General features: G+C 39.9%; 1 protein-coding gene across 2 annotated transcripts in view; it reads right to left on the minus strand.

The window, feature by feature from the left end:
* Positions 1-22,676, minus strand: part of EPG5 (ectopic P-granules 5 autophagy tethering factor) — a 122,854-nt gene that overhangs the window by 48,940 nt on the left and 51,238 nt on the right. For both annotated transcript variants that reach the window (XM_065932637.1, XM_065932635.1), the window contains exons 20-27: positions 22,342-22,452; positions 21,105-21,227; positions 20,049-20,215; positions 18,905-19,126; positions 16,986-17,109; positions 7,848-7,992; positions 4,056-4,227; positions 2,604-2,766 (exon numbers count right to left, since the gene is read on the minus strand). In XM_065932637.1, coding sequence (XP_065788709.1) covers positions 2,604-2,766; positions 4,056-4,227; positions 7,848-7,992; positions 16,986-17,109; positions 18,905-19,126; positions 20,049-20,215; positions 21,105-21,227; positions 22,342-22,452 — 1,227 coding nt within the window. The remainder of the gene's footprint in view (positions 1-2,603; positions 2,767-4,055; positions 4,228-7,847; positions 7,993-16,985; positions 17,110-18,904; positions 19,127-20,048; positions 20,216-21,104; positions 21,228-22,341; positions 22,453-22,676) is intronic.

The raw sequence follows: 22,676 nt of genomic DNA on the forward strand, positions 1-22,676 counted from the left end.
ATCTTCAATTCCTAGACATTATGACCAGTAAGTACTGCCCAGGACAGCTGTAATTAGCAATTACTGTATAACCTTCCAAAGAAATCCTACTTAAGCCTCAGACTACAAAAGTTGATTGCTGTCTTTACATTTTTAATTCCCCGGCACATCAGCATCATCAGGCAAAATAATGGCTGGAGTAAACAGCACTGTTGATACTGATACTTCTAGGAGCCGTCAGTGGAAGTTCCCAAGCTTCTGGATTTTTCCAAATGATGAAACTTCCCAAACTGAAAAATCACAGGGCAACAGGAAAGGTCAGCAGAAAATTAAAATGTGCTTTAAGAAAACTTGGATATTTCTAATGAGGTTATGGCCACAAAACACAGCTATTTTTCAAACTCTTTAAGAATCTATAAAATCCCCTCTTTTTTCCTCTATCCTTTCTCATTTTTTACTTCTTTCTTCAAGTGATCTTAGCATCTACCAATTTTACTTTTGAAAATAAGCATAAATATTTTTTGTGTTGTCTGTAAAAGCAAAATCTAAACCATATTCATTTAATTCTTGTCATATATCATCTTCTTTCTGATCTCCCTCCAATCAAAATTACTTTGAAGGTATTTTAGAAAAGATATAACTTTTTATTTCAGAATTAACAAACTAAAGGTTATAAAAGAAAATTCAATTCAAGGGTTCAGATGAATCAAGACTATGATCCTTTTCCCTGAAAAAGAAAAAAGGTCACTGGTAGGCTTAGAGTTAAAGCTCCCAGGTCTGCTGGGTGGTATTTTCCATCACAAGACCCTGCAAATTAATAGGAAGTCACACAGTCAGACTTGTTCTTTGTCTGGGACAGCAAATATTTACAACTCTTCAAACAGTAAGCTATTAGCCAGAATTGGAAAAACATTTCTTTGTACTTATCTCAACAGTCACTTACAAAAATGCATTGTAGGAGAATTCCCTTCTCTATATAGAATTAACAGCCTGACATAGATGTGTAATTTCAAAATATGGAAAAACACTGTATTTGTAAGAACACAGATTGGTAATAAAAGGTTCCTTTTTCATTACAACCAGATGCATTTTCAGCCTTTTTCCCAACTCAAACTCCACCCTCAGCTGGCAAACTTTTCTTCCTGTTTTATTATTTTAGCAAGTGATCCTTCTTAAATACTTCTCTACCTCAGTCTTTCTAAAGCATTAGCAACTGAAGGAATAAAACCACACTGAAACACACACACAGAAAGAAAAGTAACTTCATAAAGCACCTGGCCAAAGATATTGTCTCAATATTTAGGAATCTCACATTCCAGGTCAAGTTTCTTAGTAGATGCATACAACTATGTGGGAAAAAAACAAAAATGAATTTTGAACGTTATGAAAAATATGACTATAAAACTTATTTCAAAGAAGACATTTCAGAGAAAATAGTCTCCTAGAAGAGAGTGATGAAAGCTACATTAGAATTGTCAGGACTGGCACAAAAAGAAGGGACATTTTTGAAAGACAACCAAAAGTCAGAAAAATAAGTCCCTCAATTTGTAAAAGCTAACAAAAAAGAGGAGCTACTTTTGTGTGAAAGCAGTCAAGCAGCAGCCAGGGCCCCTCTCCAAGCATTTCTTTCCCAGCTCAGGAAGTTCTGAATTCACCTGCAGGAAGAGCAAGCTGCACTGCCTAAGGAGCATGCACTCTGCCTGGGCCTTCCTGGTTTTGCCCTGCACTGGCACCGTCACTTTGGGCCTGTAACTTAATTGCTCCCTGTCTGTATTTCTTCATCTGAAAAATACAGACTAAAAGAATATCCACCTTTTGGTGTTGTGGTGAGGATAAAATAAGTTTTTAGACATATAAAGTGTTTAGACAGTACGTTGCATCAATTAAGTGCTATGACATGTTGGCTAAGGCTAACCTTCCATTTGAAGTCTTTACAATGTCACAGACCCAACTTTGGCCTGTCGACAAGCTCCGCCCAAGTGATCTGCTTTCCACACGGCCCTCCTACCTCTGTCTTCAGTGACTCCCCACTATCTGCAGCACACATCTTTACTCGGGAAGCTCCCAGGTGATGATCCTTCCAATGTGAGCGCCAACCTTTCCAATGTGAATTCCTATCACTATTCCCCAAGACAACGGAAACAGACTGATTGAGCCACTGACCCCTAGACGGTGACTGCATTCCCACATTCTTCTCACTGAATCCAAACTATCATCACCAAAGTCTTTTAAGGACCAGTTGGAGCACCTCTCTCCTAGAATCATCTCAATGATTCCACTTTTCATTTCTGTCTGTCTGTCCTGGGAGACTCATCAGCAGTGACCAGCTTTGTGTGAAGCTTTGTGCTGTGCTAAATCGCTTCAGTCACGCCCGACTCCATGTGATTCCACGGACTGTGGTCCGCCAGGCTCCTCTGTCCAAGAGATTCTCCAGGCAAGAATACTAGAGCGGGTTGCCACGCTCTTCTCCAGGGGACATTCCAGTATGGGTAGCTTCACTCTCCCCAAAACTATTAAATGTTGTGGGGCAAGGTACTAAATATTTCTTTCAGTCTTTTTCAATGATATGCCAATATTAGGAACTCAAATGAAATTCTCTGAACTATGAGGAAACTCAATCTTACTTGAACTGTTACAACTGCTGCTCCTTGGCACTTTTTACCACTACTGCCTCTGCACTCCAAATGTAGTGTGGTCTGCTCTTCTCGATTAACATACTGCTTGGGCATTGTGTCCAACAGTTCACTATCCAGTGCCACCTGCTGAGATTCCCGAAGAGCTGCAGTTCTGAAAAACATCATCAGGAGAAGTTATTTTAAAAGTCTTAGGAAAAACTTTATGATAAGTGATAAAGGCTTCCAGTCACCCTCAGCCTGCATCGGTGAACACTAACACCAAGAATTTCACAGTAACAAGAGACCAAAAGTGTGTGCTAAGACTTACCCAAACCCTCTCCCTGGCAGTCACTGGCTAACAAGAAAGTTAAGAAAGGAAGGAAAAGTCTGACTTTTTAGCTAGAAACAAAGCTCCGTTTAAAATTTGTGTTATATCAACATTTTTTTAAAATGAATCCTTAAGTACACAAGAACAAATGAGAATTTCATGCTAATTTAATCATCCTAAGGGGGAACCTTATTTTTAAGTACCAGTGACTTCTTAAGGGCTTCCCTGGTAGCTCAGTGGTAAAGAATCCATCTGTCAATGCAAGAGACGCAGGTTCAAGCCGTGGGTCAGGAAGATCCCCTAGAGAAGGAAATGGCAACCCACTCCAGTATTCTTGCCTGGGAAATCACATGGAGAGAGAAGCCTGGCAAGCTTCAGTCCATGGGGTCGCGAAAGAGTTGGACACAATTTAGCAACTGAGCACACATATAGTGATTTCTTAGGTATTAGCAACTCAAACTGACATGTGGAAGACCAGAGAACCTAGTTTTCAACACTGTCCTAACTGTATTATTTCAGTAATCTGCAAGTAGCCTGTGTGGCATGGTGCAAACAACACACATGATACGAATAAACCAAAAATACCAATGGAAGATTGATTCCTATGAGTTTTGCAAAGATAAACTCTTTCACTTTATAAATAAAACAGACTTGCTCCACACACATAACCCTCCTCACATGATCACAAGCTAGAATCAAAACAAACAGTTGATCATTCTGTATCCACCATGAACTCAGAATATTGAATGAGTATTTCCTGTCCTTACATCAAGTATCTATGTAATTTTTAAAAGAATTCAGACATTTAGAAAGCAAAGCAGTGACAAAAGAGGTAAATCTCATTCTGTTCCCTTTGAAAACCGTCTTTCCAATAGTATGTGGTTTCCTCAGGGGAAGCCTAAGAAAAAATTTAGCTGGCACTACTGACACAGAAATGCCACAAGAAACACGTACAATTTACAGAGTACATGGAACCCACATAATTCTATGTGAAATGAAAAGATCTGTCACGACTTGGTTAACTAAGACAACCATCTGAGCCAGTCTGGTCAAATCACCCTCGTGGTGAGAAGGCTAATGAGGAAGCCCTTCGAGGTGCTACTCATCAGAACGTCACAGCAGCGTGGTCTTACCTAGCCTGCTGTTGCAGCAGATTCAGGTCTGTGCGCACCAGCTCGGTGGCATCCTTCTGACTCAGGAGCATGGCTGAAGAAATAACTGGCACTGGAGGCCTCATCGGTTGCAGAACAAGAGGAGGCTGGGGGTCCTCATGCTTCCGCAGGTTACTTAAAACTCTTTCTTTAGCTGAAAAAAAATTGTCATTTTGCTGACTAATGGCTACCACTAGGTCATAATGTACTACATAATTACATAGTCTGTTACCTTCATAAAGAATGCTAAAGATCTGAAGAATAGCTCTTTAAATCACCAGAGACCTAAATGAATAAAATTACCTTCTGTTATTTGCAAGTTCTGTGGGATCACCCACTGGCCTAATAATATTCTTCCAGAAACTGGAAGCTTGGGAGCATGTGGTATAATTAAATAGAATTACTATCCTCAAAAAGTCTTGATGATAGTTACAGAGCTACAGGTCACAATCCTAAATTATTACCCTAGACAGCTTTGCATGACATGCTAAGGTGTCTGGACTTGACACCAGTGCAAAAGGGATCTAGTAAATGACTCTAAGCAAGGCTTAGAAAGATAGTAGCTATCATCTGGAGAGTAGAATGGGGAAATGGGGCAGGTAACCCAGTTAAGAGTTTAATACAACCATGAGAAATAAACAAGAAAGAGGAAAGAGCATTATGGAATGAAGTTGAGTGAAAAGTACCATATTAGACCAAGGTTTGATTAGGAGGGCCCAAAACAGTAGAGTTAAATTGAATGAAGACATGGGCATAAACTCCTATAGAACTTATATAGTCACATAGTCATTCATGGGCTTCCCTTGTGGCTCAGCTGGTAAAGAATCCGTCTGCAATGCAGGAGACCTGGGTTCAATCCCTGGGTTGGGAACATTCCCCGGAGAAGGGAACGGCTGCCCACTCCAGCATTCTGTCTGGCCTGGGGAATTCCATGGACATGAGGTCACAAAGAGTTGGACATAACTGAATGACCTTCACTAAATAGTCATTCATTCATTCATTCAAAAACTGATTTATGAGTCCAAATAAGAAGTCAGGCACCACACAAGAAAAATAAAGGTAAATCAAGGTAAATCTGTACCATGCAACTTTGCACTAGATTGCACATGGTCTCATATTGATCAATCCAACTTAAATGTTTATATTTCTGTACTCAGTAGAGAGTTGAAACACAGTAGGTATCTAATAAATTCCTATCTTCCCTACCTTTTTCTTCACTACACTATCCACATACCACACAGCTCACGAAGAACATGAAGAAAAATGCTGCCATGTAATATAACAGAGGCCAGGAAAGGTCAAGGGAATTTCAAGTCAATAAGTCAACAAAGTACTCAAGGGACTACTCTGAACTTCTGATTTCATTCCAGACATAGCACTCAACTTTCTATTCTTGCTAAGAAAAATTAAAGAAAATTTAATAGCCATGACTTTACTTGGCATAAGAAAACTTGTATTGTTTGTAATCCAAACAGATGGAACTTAATATTCCAAACAGGTCAAGTACAGGACTGTCCCTTATAGCTGGGGTTTTTCCACTAGAACTACCAATCTATGCACAGAATGTAACAAGGCTGGATATTCACCACTGGGTAAGATTCCTATGTTCAAATTTCTTTCAAGCAATATTAGCTCATAATTCTAAAGGAAAACGGGAGTGGGGAGGTGGGGAGGATCTTTTCCCATCCCGATATAACTTACTATGAAAGAAAAATCAAGACCGATACTTTAAATACAAAATAAAGAAAAAAAACTCAGACCATATTTAACTATAATCATAACTCTGGACCACAACTGACAAAAAGTTATGAAGCCAACAAATTTGAGAAAAAGAAGTCGATGTCATAAGTATACAATAAACTATGAAATGCTACTGAAATTTTTCCTATAATCACAATCACAAGTTCAATCATTTGATATAATCATTACCTAACCTGCTCTCGGCTGAGAAAACTCTGAAACTTATTATTTACAAATCTAGGTCTTACTTTTATTTAGAACTGCAACCTGTACTGATTGTCAGAAATAAAAAAAGGTAAATGGTGAAGAGCCCGGTCTCTGAAGCCTGCTCTTCAAAGCCCCAACTTTGTCACTTAGACAAGTTACATAACTACTCTACACCTCAGGCTCCTTACTGGCTCAATGGAGATAACCCTCAGAGGGTTGTTGGGAAGACTGAGTTAATGCATACAAAGACCGTGCTTAGAACAAATTAAGGGCTTGATAAATCACTAGCTTACCTTCAGAAAAACAACCAGCCTTTTAGGGCAGGGTTAAGGCAATGTGAAAACACAACGGACATGAACAGAGACACATTCAACAGCTTTCAGATCTAAAAATATAACTCTTCCTCTCATTTGACAAACTTTCAGGACTAGAAAATGAGAATATGGCTGGGTTGAGGACAACTTTTACACTTTCCCCTACATACAATATCTTCCTAAACTGTTTAATTTTTTCCAATGGGCTCATATAATTTTTAATATAATTTTTATCATCCAAAAAAAAACACTTTTATTTCAGGAAAAAAGGAGGGAGAAAGATGTTGGAGAGAAAAATTTTAGTCTTAGGTAAGATTGTTCTGCACCTTCATTTATAGGTGAGTGAACCAAAAGCTAAGAGAGTTTCTTATTTTTTTCTGATCACACAGCTGGTTAGTGGTAGAGCTGGATCAAGAAGGTATTTTTACCTTTCTCTGAATCACCTCAGTGTTCTACTACACTACATATTACAGTATTTTGTTCAACGATTACATATATCCTACATTTAAAAAATATATTTTTAATTTAAATGATTAAATAATTTAAATGATTAAGTGACTCCAAATATTATTTTCTATTTTTTTGTTATAAAGTATGTCATCAACTTTGCAGGTTAAATGAGTTTTTGTGGCCTAGCATAGAAAACTGACAATTTATAAAACTGTTTCTCTAGAAAAATGCATTGTGAGAAACAGTTAACTTAGAAACTCTGGGAATATGATCCATCTGTATGGTTAAGAGTTTCAGATACACAGGAAAAAAGTTTATGAAAGAAAAAGACTGCTGAATTTTAAAACTGCAAACCCAAAATAATTACTTCAAATGTTGTACTTCAAATTTCTAAGCTAACTGAAATGTTTTTTTAAAGCATCATGGAGAAAACATGTGACAAACTACTTAATCACTTTCCCAATATCGATTTACAAGAAATACACTAGACAAAAAAAAAAAAAAATGTTAAACTATACCACAAAGGTATAATCAGCAAAATCCAGACTGTGGGGAAACTCCATGGACTGTAGCACGCCATGTGTCTCAGTTTGGGCCAACGAGATGTAACTGGAAAGTGTACGAGCAGCCTCTTCAAAGAGTCCTTAAAAGAGAGAGACTTCCCTACCCGCTGAATGGAATGCAAATATGACAGCTTAAGCAGCCGGCTAGAACCATATGTAGATGTCAGATGTTAGAACAGCGAGAGAGAAAAACAGAAGGAGCAGGGGTCCCTGAAGGCTTTCAGGTCAAAAAGCTACTTCCCTGAACTGCTTGTCTCCAGACTTCCTTGACATAAAAAAAAAATCCCTTTCTTATTTGCGCCCTCACTGTTTTTGCAGTTTCTCTCATTCATAGCATAACCTAACCCAAAGTAGTAGACAAGTTAACAATGAATTCGTAAAAAAAAAGCAATTCTCACTGAGGGATTCTTAACATTTAATGGCTTTGATTCACACTCACTCAGTCATTCACTCAGTCATTCACTCATTCAAAGGGTCTGATGCTCACTCATACAGCTCACCCAATAAAGGATCAGTGAAGTCCAGCTGAACTGATGAATTGCAGGGTGCAGAATGGGACTCAAGCTTGGCCTGTGTCCACAGACCAACGGTTTCCTGAAACTCATAATGTATGCGCTCCATGTTCAAATACTCCATCCACAGGTCCTAAAGTAGAACGTAAGAACTTTAACTTTTAGGGATGAATTATATATTCACATATAAAACTATATATTTAACTCTAAAGTGAATCCATAAGTTTCAACATGAGGTGGTCCATTCCAGGTTCTTCAAGCATTAGGATGAATCACATTTAAAATGGGCATTCTAGGGAATTCCCTGGCATGGCAGTCCAGTGGTTAGGACTTTGTGTTTTCACTGCCAAGGGCCTGGGTTCACTCCCTGGTAGAGGAACTAAGATGCCAGAAGCCACGTGGTACAGTCAAATAAATAAATACAATGGACAGTCTCAGTCTAAAGAATCTCAAAACTCTGATTATATACTACACTGAGAAAAAGTAATTTCAACAGCCCAGCTAAACATTTACTGTTGATAGAGGCTGACAGAGAAGAATACTGAGAATTAACAATGGGTTAATTTTGCATTCAAAAGATTTCAGGACACCATGATCACTTATGAATTTTTCCTATTTCTCTGGCCCTACAGTCTCAGCCTTGTTTTTCCATGTCTTAAATATTCCTTTTCAGAATTCCATCCTGAGTCGTCTTCTTAATCCAAATACTCTATTACCATTATACCCACATCTCCTACTGCCCCATTCCTGAACTACAGACAACTTTATTTCCCTTCCCCACCAATTCCTGAATATGAATTCTCCTTGAAGCCCCTCCGGCACTTTCTCTTCCAGTTTTGTAAATAGCATCTTTACTCCCAAGCTACAAATTTGGAAGTCCGTGTATATCTTATCTACCCTACAAGTATATCAATCTTAACCAGAGAATCCTACTGATTCTACTAATTAATTCTTCTATATAATTTTAATCCATCTATTTATTTAACCACTCCAGCTACTTCAACATCTTTCCAAAGACTTCCTGCAACTTTCTGCCACTCCACATCACCATGCTATCCTTTCAACTTGACAAACTCTCATTTGTCCTTTAGGGCTCAGTTCAAAGGTCACACTCCAGTCTCAGTCTGAATCAGGTGCCACTCCACCTTTGCAGGTGAAACAGCACCCTGTACATTTCACTCTCACAGTCTTTATCACCAGATGTAATAATTATTTAGTCCCCCATTTGACACTAAGAATCTTGAAGGCAGAGACTGCATCACTTTTCTTTTTATATTTTTGGCAGAGGTGACTGACACCTCAAAGGTATTCAATAGATACTCATGGAAGGAAGAGAAGGAAAGAAGAAAGAAGAGACAGGAAGGAAAGACAAAGAAAAGAGAAGAAAGTCAAAGACACCTCGTGGATATGAAATAGTACATACAATGTTGGAACAACTAGGTTTAAACTCAAAGTCTCAAGTCTTAGAGGACCCTAAATCCCATCCAAGGTTGGGGGTAAATGGCCAGTAGCATTCAGTCCCTAGAAAAAAGAAACTGGAACAGGAGAGATACATCTCTACACCCCCACACAGAGCTACAGAATCTCAGAAAAAATTCAGAAGTTTTGACCTAGGAAAGACAACAGACCTCTTTATTTGCGAAAAGATTAGAACCTGTGAAGACTAGAATTGAGCACATCCAAAAGGGCAACCAAAATTGACAGCTACAAGTAAGTCTCTTTAAGGGTGAGCTCCCCAACTTTCTCCATGCTATTAACTTTCTATATGCGTGAATCTTAACAAATCCTTACACTGAACTTTTTATGGGAGTAGAGATGACTGCTTAAAAGTGTTCAGATGTTGAAAATTTAAAACAAGGAAGAATACAGTCAGAAAAAGGCTGTGTTTATGAGGCTGTAGATGCTCCAAGAATGAGCTTCAGTCCTTCATGTGATGCCAGAGCGGGGTCGGATATTCACAAGGGGATATCCCAGGGACTTCCCTAGTGCTGCAGTGGTTAAGAATCCACCTTCCAATGCAGGGAGTGTAGGTTCAATGCCTGCTTGGGGAAGTAGAATTCCACATGCCACGGGCCAACCAAGTCTGAGTGTCACAACTACTAAGCCTGCGTGCTCTGGAGCACACATGTCACAACTAGAGAGACGCCCATGAGCCACAAAGAAAGATCCAGCATGACGCAAGTAAGATTCTGTGTGCTGCAACTGAGATCCGACACAGCCAAAAATAAAACAGATAAAATAAAAAGAAAAGAAAGATTGATGTCAAGCTTCTGACTTCTGGGCATCTCTTTGCCATCTTTTTAGGGCACTTGTGCCATTTGGTTTTTGACTTCTGGGCATCTCTTTGCAGTCTGCTTTATTTAGAGTGTGACTGCCAGCTAGTGAGGTTTTGGTTTGGTTTGGTTACTTTAGTTTGAGCATGCAGACATCTGGTACTAACTGCTGGAACTAAAAATGGGAAGCACTTCCTCTAAGGTTCCACCCTGGGTGGGAGCTCCTTGGGAGATTTTAAATGACTGGTCGACCCATATCTATGATCCAATGACAAAGAAATATGGCCCAAAAATAGGTCTCTTACAGTTAGATCTTCATTGCCACAGGATGAGAAAATGCAGTGGGGTTCTCATGCCCAGGAGTTTCTCCTATAATCCAAAAGCCTGAGACTGATCAAAGTAAGACCCCATCTCTTCAGAGGGACAATCCCTGCTGAGACATTTTATCAGCCAATGTGCCCTCGCTATCAGGGCAAATTTGAGCACTGCCTGGTCTAAATTTTAGGTATGACCACAGACAAAGAAAAGTGATTTTTTGACTGTGTGGCCACAATATCCTTTAGATTTCGGAGGAAACTGGCTAAAATTTGTTTTGAAATTGCAAAAATTGCTATTTCTGAATGTGCAATTAGAGAAAACTAAAGTATTTTTTTTCTTTTTTTTTTTTTCGAATTTTGACCCTGAAAGAGTAAGTCCTACTAGGAGAACATGAGTTTCTCTTCCCTGTGCCTTGAGACCATGGCTCTCAGAAACACTTACCTAGACCACCTCTAATTCCTGAAACTGAATTAAAAAAAAAAAAAGAACCCTTTAAAATTTTTTCTTATTCCAACTGTTATTTATAAACTAGTGAGTTTTCTATTTTGATACCTGATTCATGACTAAGTTTAGAAGACAAAGCTATGAGATCTCTCATTGTGTCTGTTTTTATATATATAAGTCTCAGATGTGTTTTTGTCTTTGGATATTGTTGCTGAGGTTAATTTGTAAATTAACTGGGTATTTAATTGGCTTAAAGAAAAGTAGATACTTAAAAATCAAATCATTCTAAGCACAAGAGAAATTAATCTAAATGGATTTCAGATTCATGTAAACTGGGAAATATTAAATTAATATTAAATTAAATTAGTATTAATTAAATCAGTATTAAATCAGTACTTGGTATTGTTTGTTGATATATATGTGTCACTATTTACACTGACCAACTGAGATCTGCTTGGTAAATAACAGGGCTCACATCCTATGTGATGTAATACCAGGAAGCCCTTCCCTATTGCCTCAGGCCCTGCCTGTAGCAGAATGTTGGTTGGGATTTTCCCTTTTGGACTAGCCTTGTTATGGATGATCAGAGCTCTGTTCCACCCTGCAGCATCCCCAACCCCAGGGTATTTTTACAAAACTGGGAGAGCTCCAACTACGTCCCAGGAAAAGGAATTGCTATTTCTCTTCCCTGTGCTCTGGCCTCAGGAGGAAAAAAACTTAAAAAAAAGTTGGGAATAGGGGAAAAAAGCCTTTTAAACTCAAGCAGAAAAACTGAGATCTATTAAAAGCTAACCTGTAAATGAACTATATTTAACTGACTTGAAAGTAAGTGCTTACAAATTAAATCTAAATATACAGAAAACTGGCCAAGATAAATTTTAGGATCTGTGATCCTAGAAATCCGTGATCCGAGAAATACTCAGTACTGAATTAGTATCTGCTATTGGAGGTGGCTCAAACTTGCTGGTTAGATAATATCTTCTGCTTCTGCTAGGTCCATACCGTTTTTGTTCTTTATTATGCCCATCTTTGCAAGAAATGTTCCCTTGGTATCTCTAATTTTCTTGAAAGATCTCTATAGTCTTTCCCAGTCTATTGTTTTCCTCTATTTCTTTGCATTGATCCCTGAGGAAGGCTTTCTTATCTCTCCTTGCTATTCTTTGGAACTCTGCATTCAGATGGGTATATCTGTTCTTTTCTCCTTTGCCTTTACCTTCTTTTCTCAGCTATTTGTAGGGCCTCCTCAGACAACGATTTTGCCTCTTTGCATTTCTTTTTCTTGAGGATGGTCTTGATCATTGCCTCCTGTACAATGTTACAAACCTCCATCCATAGTTCTTCAGGCACTCTATCAGATCTAATCCCTTGAATCTATTTGTCACTTTTACTGTGTAATCATAAGGGATTTGATTTAGGTCATACCTGAATGGTCTGGTGGTTTTCTCTACTTTCTTCAATTTAAGTCTAAATTTGGCAATAAGGTCATGATCTGAGCCATAGTCAACTCCCAGTCTTGTTTTTGCTGACTGTACAGAGCTTCTCCATCTTTGACTGCAAAGAATATAATCAATCTGATTTCAGTATTGACCATCTAGTGATGTCCATGTGTAGAGTCGTCTCCTGTGTTGTTGGAAGAAGGTGTTTGCTATGACCAGTGCATTCTCTTAGAAAAACTTTGTTAGCCTTTGTTAGGGAAACAAAAGCTATGTTGTAGGGAAGAACCAATTCTGACTCCATGATGAATCTGTTTCTCTGACTTTAACCTTTGTTTTTATAATCACACATAATGACCTGCCTCAGAGAACCCTGCCCCTCTACCTGAAGACATTCCAGGAGATATCTGCAAGATAATGGTCTTCAAGTCCTCAACTCCTCCCCCTCTCGGTCCTATAAAAGAACCAGGCACCAGGACCCTGACAAGATGGTTATTTTGAGACATTAGTCTGCCATCTTCTTCATCTGCTGGCTTTCTGAATAAAGTTGTATTCGTTGCCTCAACATCTCTCTCAGATTCATTGGCCTGTCATGTGGCAAGCAGACTGAGCTTGGACTCAGTAACAGTTATACTTTTTATTATTTCTATCTGAAAAATTACTAATTTGAATCAGTTTTCCAGCTGTAAGGAAAATATCCCCTTCAAACTAAATATGACTTACAGCAGTTTGGTAAACTATACCTTTGTAAGCAGAAATGAAACATTTATCTTTTCTCTGTATCTGCTCTCTCCAGAGACTGGAGACTCTTTGGTTCCCAGTAGCTTTATCAGCTAAATTAGGAAGGCTACTGCACCAACAGGTACAGAAATTTCAGGGTATTTTGGGGACCTTGAAAAGGGAGGAATTCACCTAGATCTGACAGGCAAAATCTGTGGTAAATCCTTGGCATGACTTTCCTAGCCCTGAGACATCTTTTAAGAGTGCAGTCTGAGATTCCTTATAAAAATTTTAACAAAACAAAAAGTCTACATGATCAATTATATAAGTCACCAGATCAAGTTTTTGAGACCAGACATATTTTGCAAATAAATTAGTCTTAATTTAATTATATTTGGTAGAAATGAGGGTAATTTTGGAAAGAAAAAGATGCTTCAATGAATAGTAAATTGCAGTTTGTTAACAGAGGTCTTTAAGACTCACCTCCCAGACAGTTTCTTGCTGTTACATTATACTAATGTAAAGTTTAATTGAATTATTAAAGGATACTCTTAAGTTTGTATCTGAAGTTTACCTCAGTAATCTATCTTTGGATGAACATCAGATGCCCCACAACCTACAACCAGGGGATTATGGATACTGAAAAAGACATAATTTAAAGGATAATCTCCAACTTGGATGGAAGGACCCTTACTAAGTACTCTTAACTAGCTCATGCACAATGAATCTGAAGGGAACGGACTCCTGGATTAATTTCCACTCACGAAAGGCCCCTGCAATGGACTGGCCTAAAGAGAGGACAGCTGACCTCAAAATCACCCTTAAAATAATGCTCAGAGGAGAAACTACACTCACACCAGGGTGAGAAGAAGACAACATCAGAAGTAGACAGCTTTCCTAAGATCTTCAATCTGACTCGTACAATCATTTGTTAACATTTTCCTGACTTCCTGGACATTTGTATGTGAATCAAATGTCTTTCTATCACAGCCATGATAGGGTGATCCTATGCTAGTTTTTAAAATCAATCCAATTGTTGGGTTTGTGGCCAATGACCTGTATCTAGTACTCTCAGGTTACCTAGATGGATTTCTCTACTCCAAGGCTGTAACTGGTTGACTCTTAAGAAATTTATTAAAAAAAAAAAAAAAAAAAGATTATAGTCATGCACAGGCCACTACTGCTATTACCAGACTGGATCCTTTCACCTGGCCTATTAGTAATACCTCCTCTGACCCAGCCATAAACCCAGGGTCAGAGAATTTTCATTACTCAAGCTCAGAACAACAGGCAGAATTTCAACCAAGGAATTAAACCTCTCACAGTTATAGGATGGATTTAGTTAACACCAAACTATGGTGGTTTAAATTTAAAGGCTCCTCTATGTTGGAAACAATGAAGTCATGTTAAGGATAATCAGTCTAGCAACAGAGGAAACTGGGCTGGGTGCCTTATGGACAACACAAACATAAAATTTCCCTTAAAGAAAAGGGCTGGTACAGAATAGATGAAGTCAAACAACCTGGGATATATGGGGCTACATCTAATTGAAGTTCTTGACTTAAAATTCTTGCTTATGACCTTACTAATCTGCTAGCTATATTGTTTATATATATATATATATATAGACCATTTTACAAAATTATTTCTTCAATTACCAAATGTGACTGAGCCTCTGATAAGATGATGCATGATTTCATACGGGCTTCCCAGGCGGCTCTCGTGGTAAAGAACCCACCCGCTAATGCAGGAGACATAAGAGGAGTGGGTTTGATCCCTGGGTCGAGAAGGTCCCCTAGAAGAGGGCATGACAACCTACTTCAATATTCTTGCCTAGAGAATCCCACGGACAGAGGAACCTGGTGGGCTACAGTCCACAGGGTTGCAAAGAATCAGATATGACTAAGGTGATTTAGCACACACATATATGAGATCAATGATTGTAACAGTTTAACTCTAGACATGGGAAAAAGCAACAAAGGTGATTATTTTCCTGGATCATGGAGGTTAGTGGTCCAGAGACTTTTTGGATACTGTTTTATGGCCTAGTCCAGTAACAGCACACTGAGCAGCCTATGGGCGAAATCTCTACAAGACTTGGGAATACCATTCCCAGCACCATGGGTCAAAATGGTCATGAAATGCCCCCACAACATGGTCAAATTTATGACCCTGAAGGGGCTCTGCCAATTGAAAACTGCCATCTGCCTCTTCAAGGATTAAGTCAATGTCATGGCAGCCACTGACCTTTAACACTCCCTGAAAGGAATGCAGAGTGGAGATCAGAAATGAGGTACTCTATGCTCTGAGAAGAACTGGCAAATAGGCCTTTAGATACTTAGATGTCTTCAGAAGAGTTTATGAACCCAAATTCTTGCATTTTCCCATATCCAGAAAAGCAGTAAATTCATTAAGAGTGACAGCTACTTTAACACTGAGGAGGGGAATGCATTTGAAAGTTAAAATGGAATAAATATGGCAAAACTAGGTGTGGATGTGATTTCAGAGGCATTTATCCCTGTATTGTTGCAAACTTGAAATTTCTGAGCTATGTCAGATTCTACAAGGATCTATATCTAATAATTCCCCCCACCCTCTTCCACGAGATTTTGGCTAAGATTTGAGAGGGTCACATCTGGATCAAGGCTGAATAGAGGCCATTCCAACCATAATGTTTGAAAAAACAACATTGGAGATGACAAAAACCTGCTTACGGACCTTATTAAGAAATCTTTTGCCAAGCTATGCTGGAAAACTCATCTAAGACGAGACAAGATCTTGCAAATTGCTCTCTGTATACTGGTGATCCCTAAAAGCAGGATAGGATGGAGCCATCATGAAATTAGATACAGGAGACCACTCTTAGCTCCTAAGAATAAAAAGAGAAATGTTTCTAACACAGCAGGTAAAATTAAACAGTATGTTCAATAGACTGGACAACTATTAACCATTATGCATACATTTGTGTTCCACAGGGTCTCCCCCTTGCCTGGAAACTCCCTTACATCCCTTCAAAGCAGAAGACCTGGTGCTGCTGAAAGTGTGAAAAAGAGCAACGGCCTGTGTAGCAACTTAAAGAAAAATGGTAGGGATTCTATGCTCCTCTGGACCAAGGAGTATCACTGCTGGGTTTTCCAAGTTTGCTGATGCACTGAGTGCAGCACTGTAACAGCATCATCTAAGACCTTGCACACACCCTAATCTTATCAGCAATCCTACCCTTGTGAAACTGCAGAAGAATCCAAGACTGTTACTGCCTTCATCCTTATCATGGACCCCTGCCTGACTATATAACCTCTGCTTATTCACCAGAGAGGAGGGCATAGTTCTTGAGGAGATAACCTACTGTGTTCCCCCCCTTGCCTGGCAAAGTAATAAAGCCACTCTTTCTTTCTCCTCCATAACTCTGTCTGTATTTCTGTTTGGCATTGGTGCACAGAGAGCCAAGATTCTGGCAACAAACTGCCTTCAAAAAAATCATTTACGGACTTTCACCGAGGAACAGTGGATAGGAGTCTGCCTACCAATGCAGGAGATATAGGTTAGATCCCTGGTCCAGGAAGATTCAACATACTATGAAGTAACTAAGCTCAAGAGCCGCAGAGCCACAACTGCTGAAGCCCATGAACCTAGATCCCATGCTCCACAAGAGGAGCCACTGCAATGAGAAGCCTGTACGCCACAGCTAGAGAGTAGCCCCTGCTCACCACAACCGGACAAAGACTGCGAGGAGAAGCAGAGACCCAGCGCAACCAAAAATTAACAAATAAGTGAAGAAAATTTTTAAAAGACTCATTTACATACTGAGAAAACCACAAAAAAAATGACCATCCCAAGGATCCCATTTCCGTATCAATAAATGGTTTTATCATTAAGTTATAAAAGTGACCAATTCAAATTACAGTTAGATATGCTACAAAAGACACTGCTAGTGTCACCTGCTGATTCTGCATCACTTTTGCTAGCCGATGAGTGTCATAATGCTTTGGCAGAGAAGGGATATAGGTATCTCCTTTTTGAAAATTTTCATCTTCTAGCCATAATATATACACATTGAAGAGCCTAAAAGGGAAAAAAAAAAAATCATATAAAATACAAAAAGATGCGCAAGCAAATTAAGTCTCTTATATCTCTAGGAACACCAGCACTAAAAGATAAAAGTTTAGAAGCATGTAACATAGAAAATGTTTCCATTCCCAAGAAGGGCCAGCAAGGGAGAAAGACAGGTCACAAATCATTTAAATATGATGCAATAATAATTGCTAATACAAAAAGTATGAAGAAAGGGCTCTGTGAACTCTACTACAAAAGAGGGTTAAATATAGTACACAGAAAAAAATAACTGGAGAAGGTGACTTTAACACAGATCAAGGATCTGAATTTGGAGTTTTTCTCTCCTAGGCAATCTAGTCACAGTGAGTCTTGGTGCTTGGAAAAGTGTAAATCACATTCAAATAAACACATTTGCCATCTTTCAGAGAAAACATTAAAAGCCATTTTAAACTTAGGCATCAGAACACTCTGCCAGCTTTAGGCTAAATGACAATTTCCTGCCTCAAGGAATCACAAATAGAGCCCACAGCATGTTTGCACTCTGTTCCCATGAAGAAAGAATAGCAGAAAACAGCTAAAAATAGGAAGAGGAAAAAAAGTCTCAATTTTCCAGTAAATTTTTTTTTTAATTTAATGATGCTTCCTTTGTTTTTATTTTTTGGTTTTACAAGGAACACAGTCCATTTAGCTCAGATCACTGGTATTTTAAGCAGCTGTTTACAGCAACAAGTACCAGAGTTGCCTACAGCACACATATTATACACAAAGTACCAGGTGGAGACCAGAAGGTAGTGTGGCTGCACTTTAGGCAATAAGGCGGAAAAATACCACCTTCACCCCGACAGCAGCCTCTAGGAAGAGACCCAGGGACACAGCTCCGAGGTTCTTAAAGGGGAAAGGCTGTGAAGAGCTCTTGTTCAGCTTCTGCCTGGGCTACATATCTACTTCACAACATGCCAGAAGGCTAAAGGGGACATCAAAGACTTTCTTAGCTGATCTAAATGCTCAAAGATAAAGCATTCCCACTGCTTAAGCCCAGCAAAAAGAAGTTTTCTTTCAAGCAAGAAAGAGACAGGGAGAAATTACTCTGGAGGCAGAGAGAAGCCCTAAGGCTTTGAGGTCAATCAAGCCTAAAGTCTGAGAGCTGAGCTGAAACACTGGGTTTCCTCACCAAGACTTTTGTATTCATTTTGTATTGAGTTCATTATTAAGAGTTATCTTTATTAAGTCATATTTATATGATTAATATCTGATTTACATCAAGCTTACAAATGAAAGGTAGAACAGTGTGAAGGGGACACAAGCTTACCTCTGAGTTCTTAACCATTTACAGTGTGTGCAAACACTGAGTCTATTTTTCAGAAGCAGTCACACCCCAGGTTGATACCAGAATTTCCTAGAGGGTCTATGAACCCCATTTAAAGAACTCAGGGTGCCTGAGTCATTTATTTCTTTTAGAGAACTATCCTAGCAGACTATACTAGTAGTTAACTTGCTATGATCACTTGTTTCGGTTTGCTTCTGTTACTAAATAAAGAAATAAAAGAGATCACCAGCCCTCCAGTTTAAAAGTGTTCACTCAGACTCCAGGCACTTCACAGAGGTACATCCAAATTGCTGATTCACTTCTCATAAGAAACACAAAAAAGAAACATTACAAGATACAAACCTAAAGTCAAAACCATCTTCCACAGTCAATCTAACAGGTTAAGAGCAGTTGTAACACAAATCAACAATCTAGCACAAGTATCCAAGTACCTGTGCTATAAACAACAACATAAATGGTTAAATAGCCATGCCTCACCTCACAAGCTCTGTGTGCAGTTCTGGTGAAGTCAGGTAAGCAAGGGTGCCAGCCTGGCTCACTGGCGGCCCTTCACTGCCCTCTGCTGGAACACGGAGGGCCTTGCTTGCAGCGTGGTGGAAGTCAGCCACCTCTGTCAGGCGCCTCTTCATTTCTTTCAGCAAACTGATATGAGCAGGGCTTTGAAAAAACCTCCTTCCAATACAACCATCTATAGGTAACCTTAAAAAATGCAAGCAAAGAGCACATGAGGATCAACACAAGATGCTCTATGTGACACAACATTACAGTCCATTAACAACTCATTTTATTAATATATATCATTTTTAACGCAATGCTTATAATGAGGTTCCAACAATATGATGCATATAAAAGCAGTTTTTAAAAGAATGAAATGCTATGCAAATTCAAGATACTGTCACCACTTAGAGGCACAGAAGTGATTAAAGACAGTCCCTCTTCCTGAACTTGCAACCAGTTGAAAACAGAAGTGATGAAGAATCACTATCTGTATGTTTCAAGCAGGGTGAGTTAAGGAGTGCAAGGGAAGCAGAAACGCTGAGCTGGAGCCAGACAGCAACGGGCACCCCAGGCAAGTCCCGGCCTTTGTCCACACCTGCATCACCGGGGGCACGAGGCGTAAAGAACCTGCCTCCCAGTGCAGGAGCTGCAAGAGCCATGCACTTGATCCCTGGGAGAAGGGCATGGCAACTTACTCCAGTATTCTTGTCTGGAGAATCCTATGGACAGAGGAGCCTGGCGGGGGTACAGTCCACAGGGTTGCAAAGAGTCGGACACGACTGTAGCGACTCAGCACACACACACAACCATCTCAGGTCCCTTCGAATAAGCCCACCGTGGCCACACAAGCAGCCTCAGTGCGGGAATCCAGAGGCTCCCTGATAAACTCCGCACAGTTCCAGGGTGTTATCTTCACCAAACTGGGGATGGGGGGTGATGAAGCGAGAGCTGCCCCAAGATACCCTGAACTCAGAAAAGGTCCAGTCTAACAGATGTGAAACAGGAAAGGAGGGAGCCTCTGAGTCAGAGAAGGACCCTCGTTCCCATGTCACAGCAGGAGAACACAGAGCAGCAGAGCAGCGCAAAGGCAGGAACTGATTCACTACTACACTGGGTACCGTACCCATACTGCGGTCCTGGGCGGTGCAGATACAGGAGGAAGAACTTCTGCCAAATGAGGGGCAGAAGAGGATGGTCAGAAGGCGTGATGAGAGCCTGGTGGGCCCAACGATAAATCAGCAGCCTCTGGAGGGACGGGACGATGGGGAGCTTCAGCTGAGCCTGGGCTTTCTACAAAAGAGATGGGCCTTGAGCAACCATGTAATGATCACATCTGCAAACGGTATGTTCGTCCTGAGTGAGTCAAATGAAATGCTAATCATTGTGTTTTCGATTCAATAAGGGGCAAAAAAGATCATATAAACCTTACTTTTCCAACCCCCTAGCTAACACTTTAAATTCCCAGTAACAAGACACGTGGGGCAGCCTTTTTTCTGTTAAAAATTTCACAAACCCCAGAAGTAGACTGGGTCTTAAGTATCAGCGAGTCTAATCTCATTTCCATGCCTTTCCATTCTTTTTGATGTAAAACACTATAGTGTAAGAATAATATGAAAGCTAAAGTAAATTTTACAAACCTTATCAATCTCTTGAAAATTTAGATTTTAAATGGATGTTCAAGAATGATAAATACCTTGACAGGCTCTGAAATCCAAAAGCACAGTCTACACTATAGGACCCTAAAATAGAAGGTCTTATTGGAATAGAAAGACTTATTCCAGTTTTTCTCACACTTTAGTGAGTCTAAGGATCAGCTGGGGAGTTTTTAAAAATAAATTCTTTGTCCCACTCCAGATTCAGAATCTCAGAAGTTGGAGGCCCAGGAATCAGATTCTTAACAAGCTCTCTAGGGGATTCTGATGCTCTAAAACAAGGGCAATCCCCTTCATACATGCAGTGGACACAGCCTCAAATTATAAAAGTTGTGACTCGATGTTACATAAACCTCAGAAAGGAAATATACACTTCAATTCACCATGTTAAGCATTAGAACAGTTATTGTGCTTCCCGAACATTCCCAACAAAAGAAAACACAGAAGTTCAAAAGCTATAGGTGAACCCATCAGCATCAAAGTGTGAACCACCTTCTACCACTCAAATGCAGAACTGCTATTTGCACCTTCAGAGCTTGGTCGGGGGTTAATGCAGAGTTTATAACCAATTCCCCTTCAACAACTCTTCGGAGTTGGGAGTCTTCTTCAAAGATGGATTCCATGTTCAGAACTGTCCATGCAAACCACACCTGCAAGGACACCAGATAAACATGAAGGGAACGAGCTCCAATTCAGACAGAAAAACACACCCTCATATTCCACAGATTAACACCCGTGCTATCACAGATTTCAATCAACACATTTATAGTTTCTAAAATTAACACATAGCTTTTTTAAACCTATTTCTACTTGTATCACAGATATAAATTTATATAAAATAGGCTATTGAAAAACATTAAATTCCTTTGGAAAGGCTACTTTAGTAATTGCCCGTAAGTTTTCCATTCACTTGGGGAGACAAGACTAATATATAAGTAACCAAAATGTACAGTGAGAAGTGTGAGTGTTGAATCAGAGGTCAAGTGCTATGGGAAACTAGAGAAGGGAGGTGGAATCAGAGAAGATAAATGTATCAGACAAGGCTCTACACAGAGACCAGAGAGGAAGGCATGTCTGATAAGAGAATCAGCTCAGCAAAAGATGGAAATGCCAGAGATGTATGCAGATAACAACATGGAGTTCGTCTCAGCTGGATCCCGAGAGGTACGAGGAAGAGCAGGAGGTAAGTCTGTGACAAGAAGTTGAAGAATGCTACTACTGATTTAAGTAATAGAACAAAGACAGAATTCAACACACAAAGTCCAAGAGGTGGCAATAATGATAAAAACAATGTGGTGAATTAATGAAAACGATGACAACAATAAAAACAACCAACACCTAGTAATAACATTACACCCGTTTGACTGTTGAGGACTCTGGAGCCAAAGAGCAAGCCAGTTCCCAAGGCACAGGGCTAGCAAATGGCACAACCAAGGCTGAGTGCCGGGCAGTCTGGCTCCAGCTTCTTAACCACTCTGTCCTGCTGCTGGCAGGCTCTGCAGTCAGGAGGCTGGAGTTTTGATAACCAGCTGTCTGATTCTGAGCCAGCCACTTGACTTCGCTAGACCTCAGCTAATGCCCCTGTGAAACAGGAAGAGCAACAGCACAACCCCAGCAGAGGGCTGCTGTGAGGGTTAAACGAAACAGCATTCTCACGTGCAGTGCTAAACAGATGCTAGACCCTTTAGGCTGTTAGTAGTGTAGGGAAGGATAACAATACTCCAGTACACAAAGCTAACAAATGAGCCACAGCAGGCTTCCTACCTGAGTGGGCGTGGCCAAGCCCTCCACAAAGGAAGGAGTGATGTTGCCTGCCAGGATCCAGCTCACCAAAGACGAGAGCAAACTCCGGTCACAGTGGTAGCCCAAAGCATTCTACACCAGGGAGAGCATGTGGAGCAGAGAGAGGCAGCGTTAAAAAAACAGAACCAACGAGCTTTTCAAGAATACAGCAATTATCTTCTGCCAGTGGACAATTCAGGTAAGATAGAGAGTTCAGTAATCAGTCTACCGGCAGTGATAATCCCACCACATCACAGCCAAATGCAATGAATGAGCAGGGCTCCTCCTGGGGTGTCCTTCTTTGGCTTTACAAGGAG

The sequence above is a fragment of the Muntiacus reevesi genome, chromosome 4 (assembly GCF_963930625.1).
Source record: "Muntiacus reevesi chromosome 4, mMunRee1.1, whole genome shotgun sequence".
Taxonomy (NCBI): Eukaryota; Metazoa; Chordata; class Mammalia; order Artiodactyla; family Cervidae; genus Muntiacus; species Muntiacus reevesi.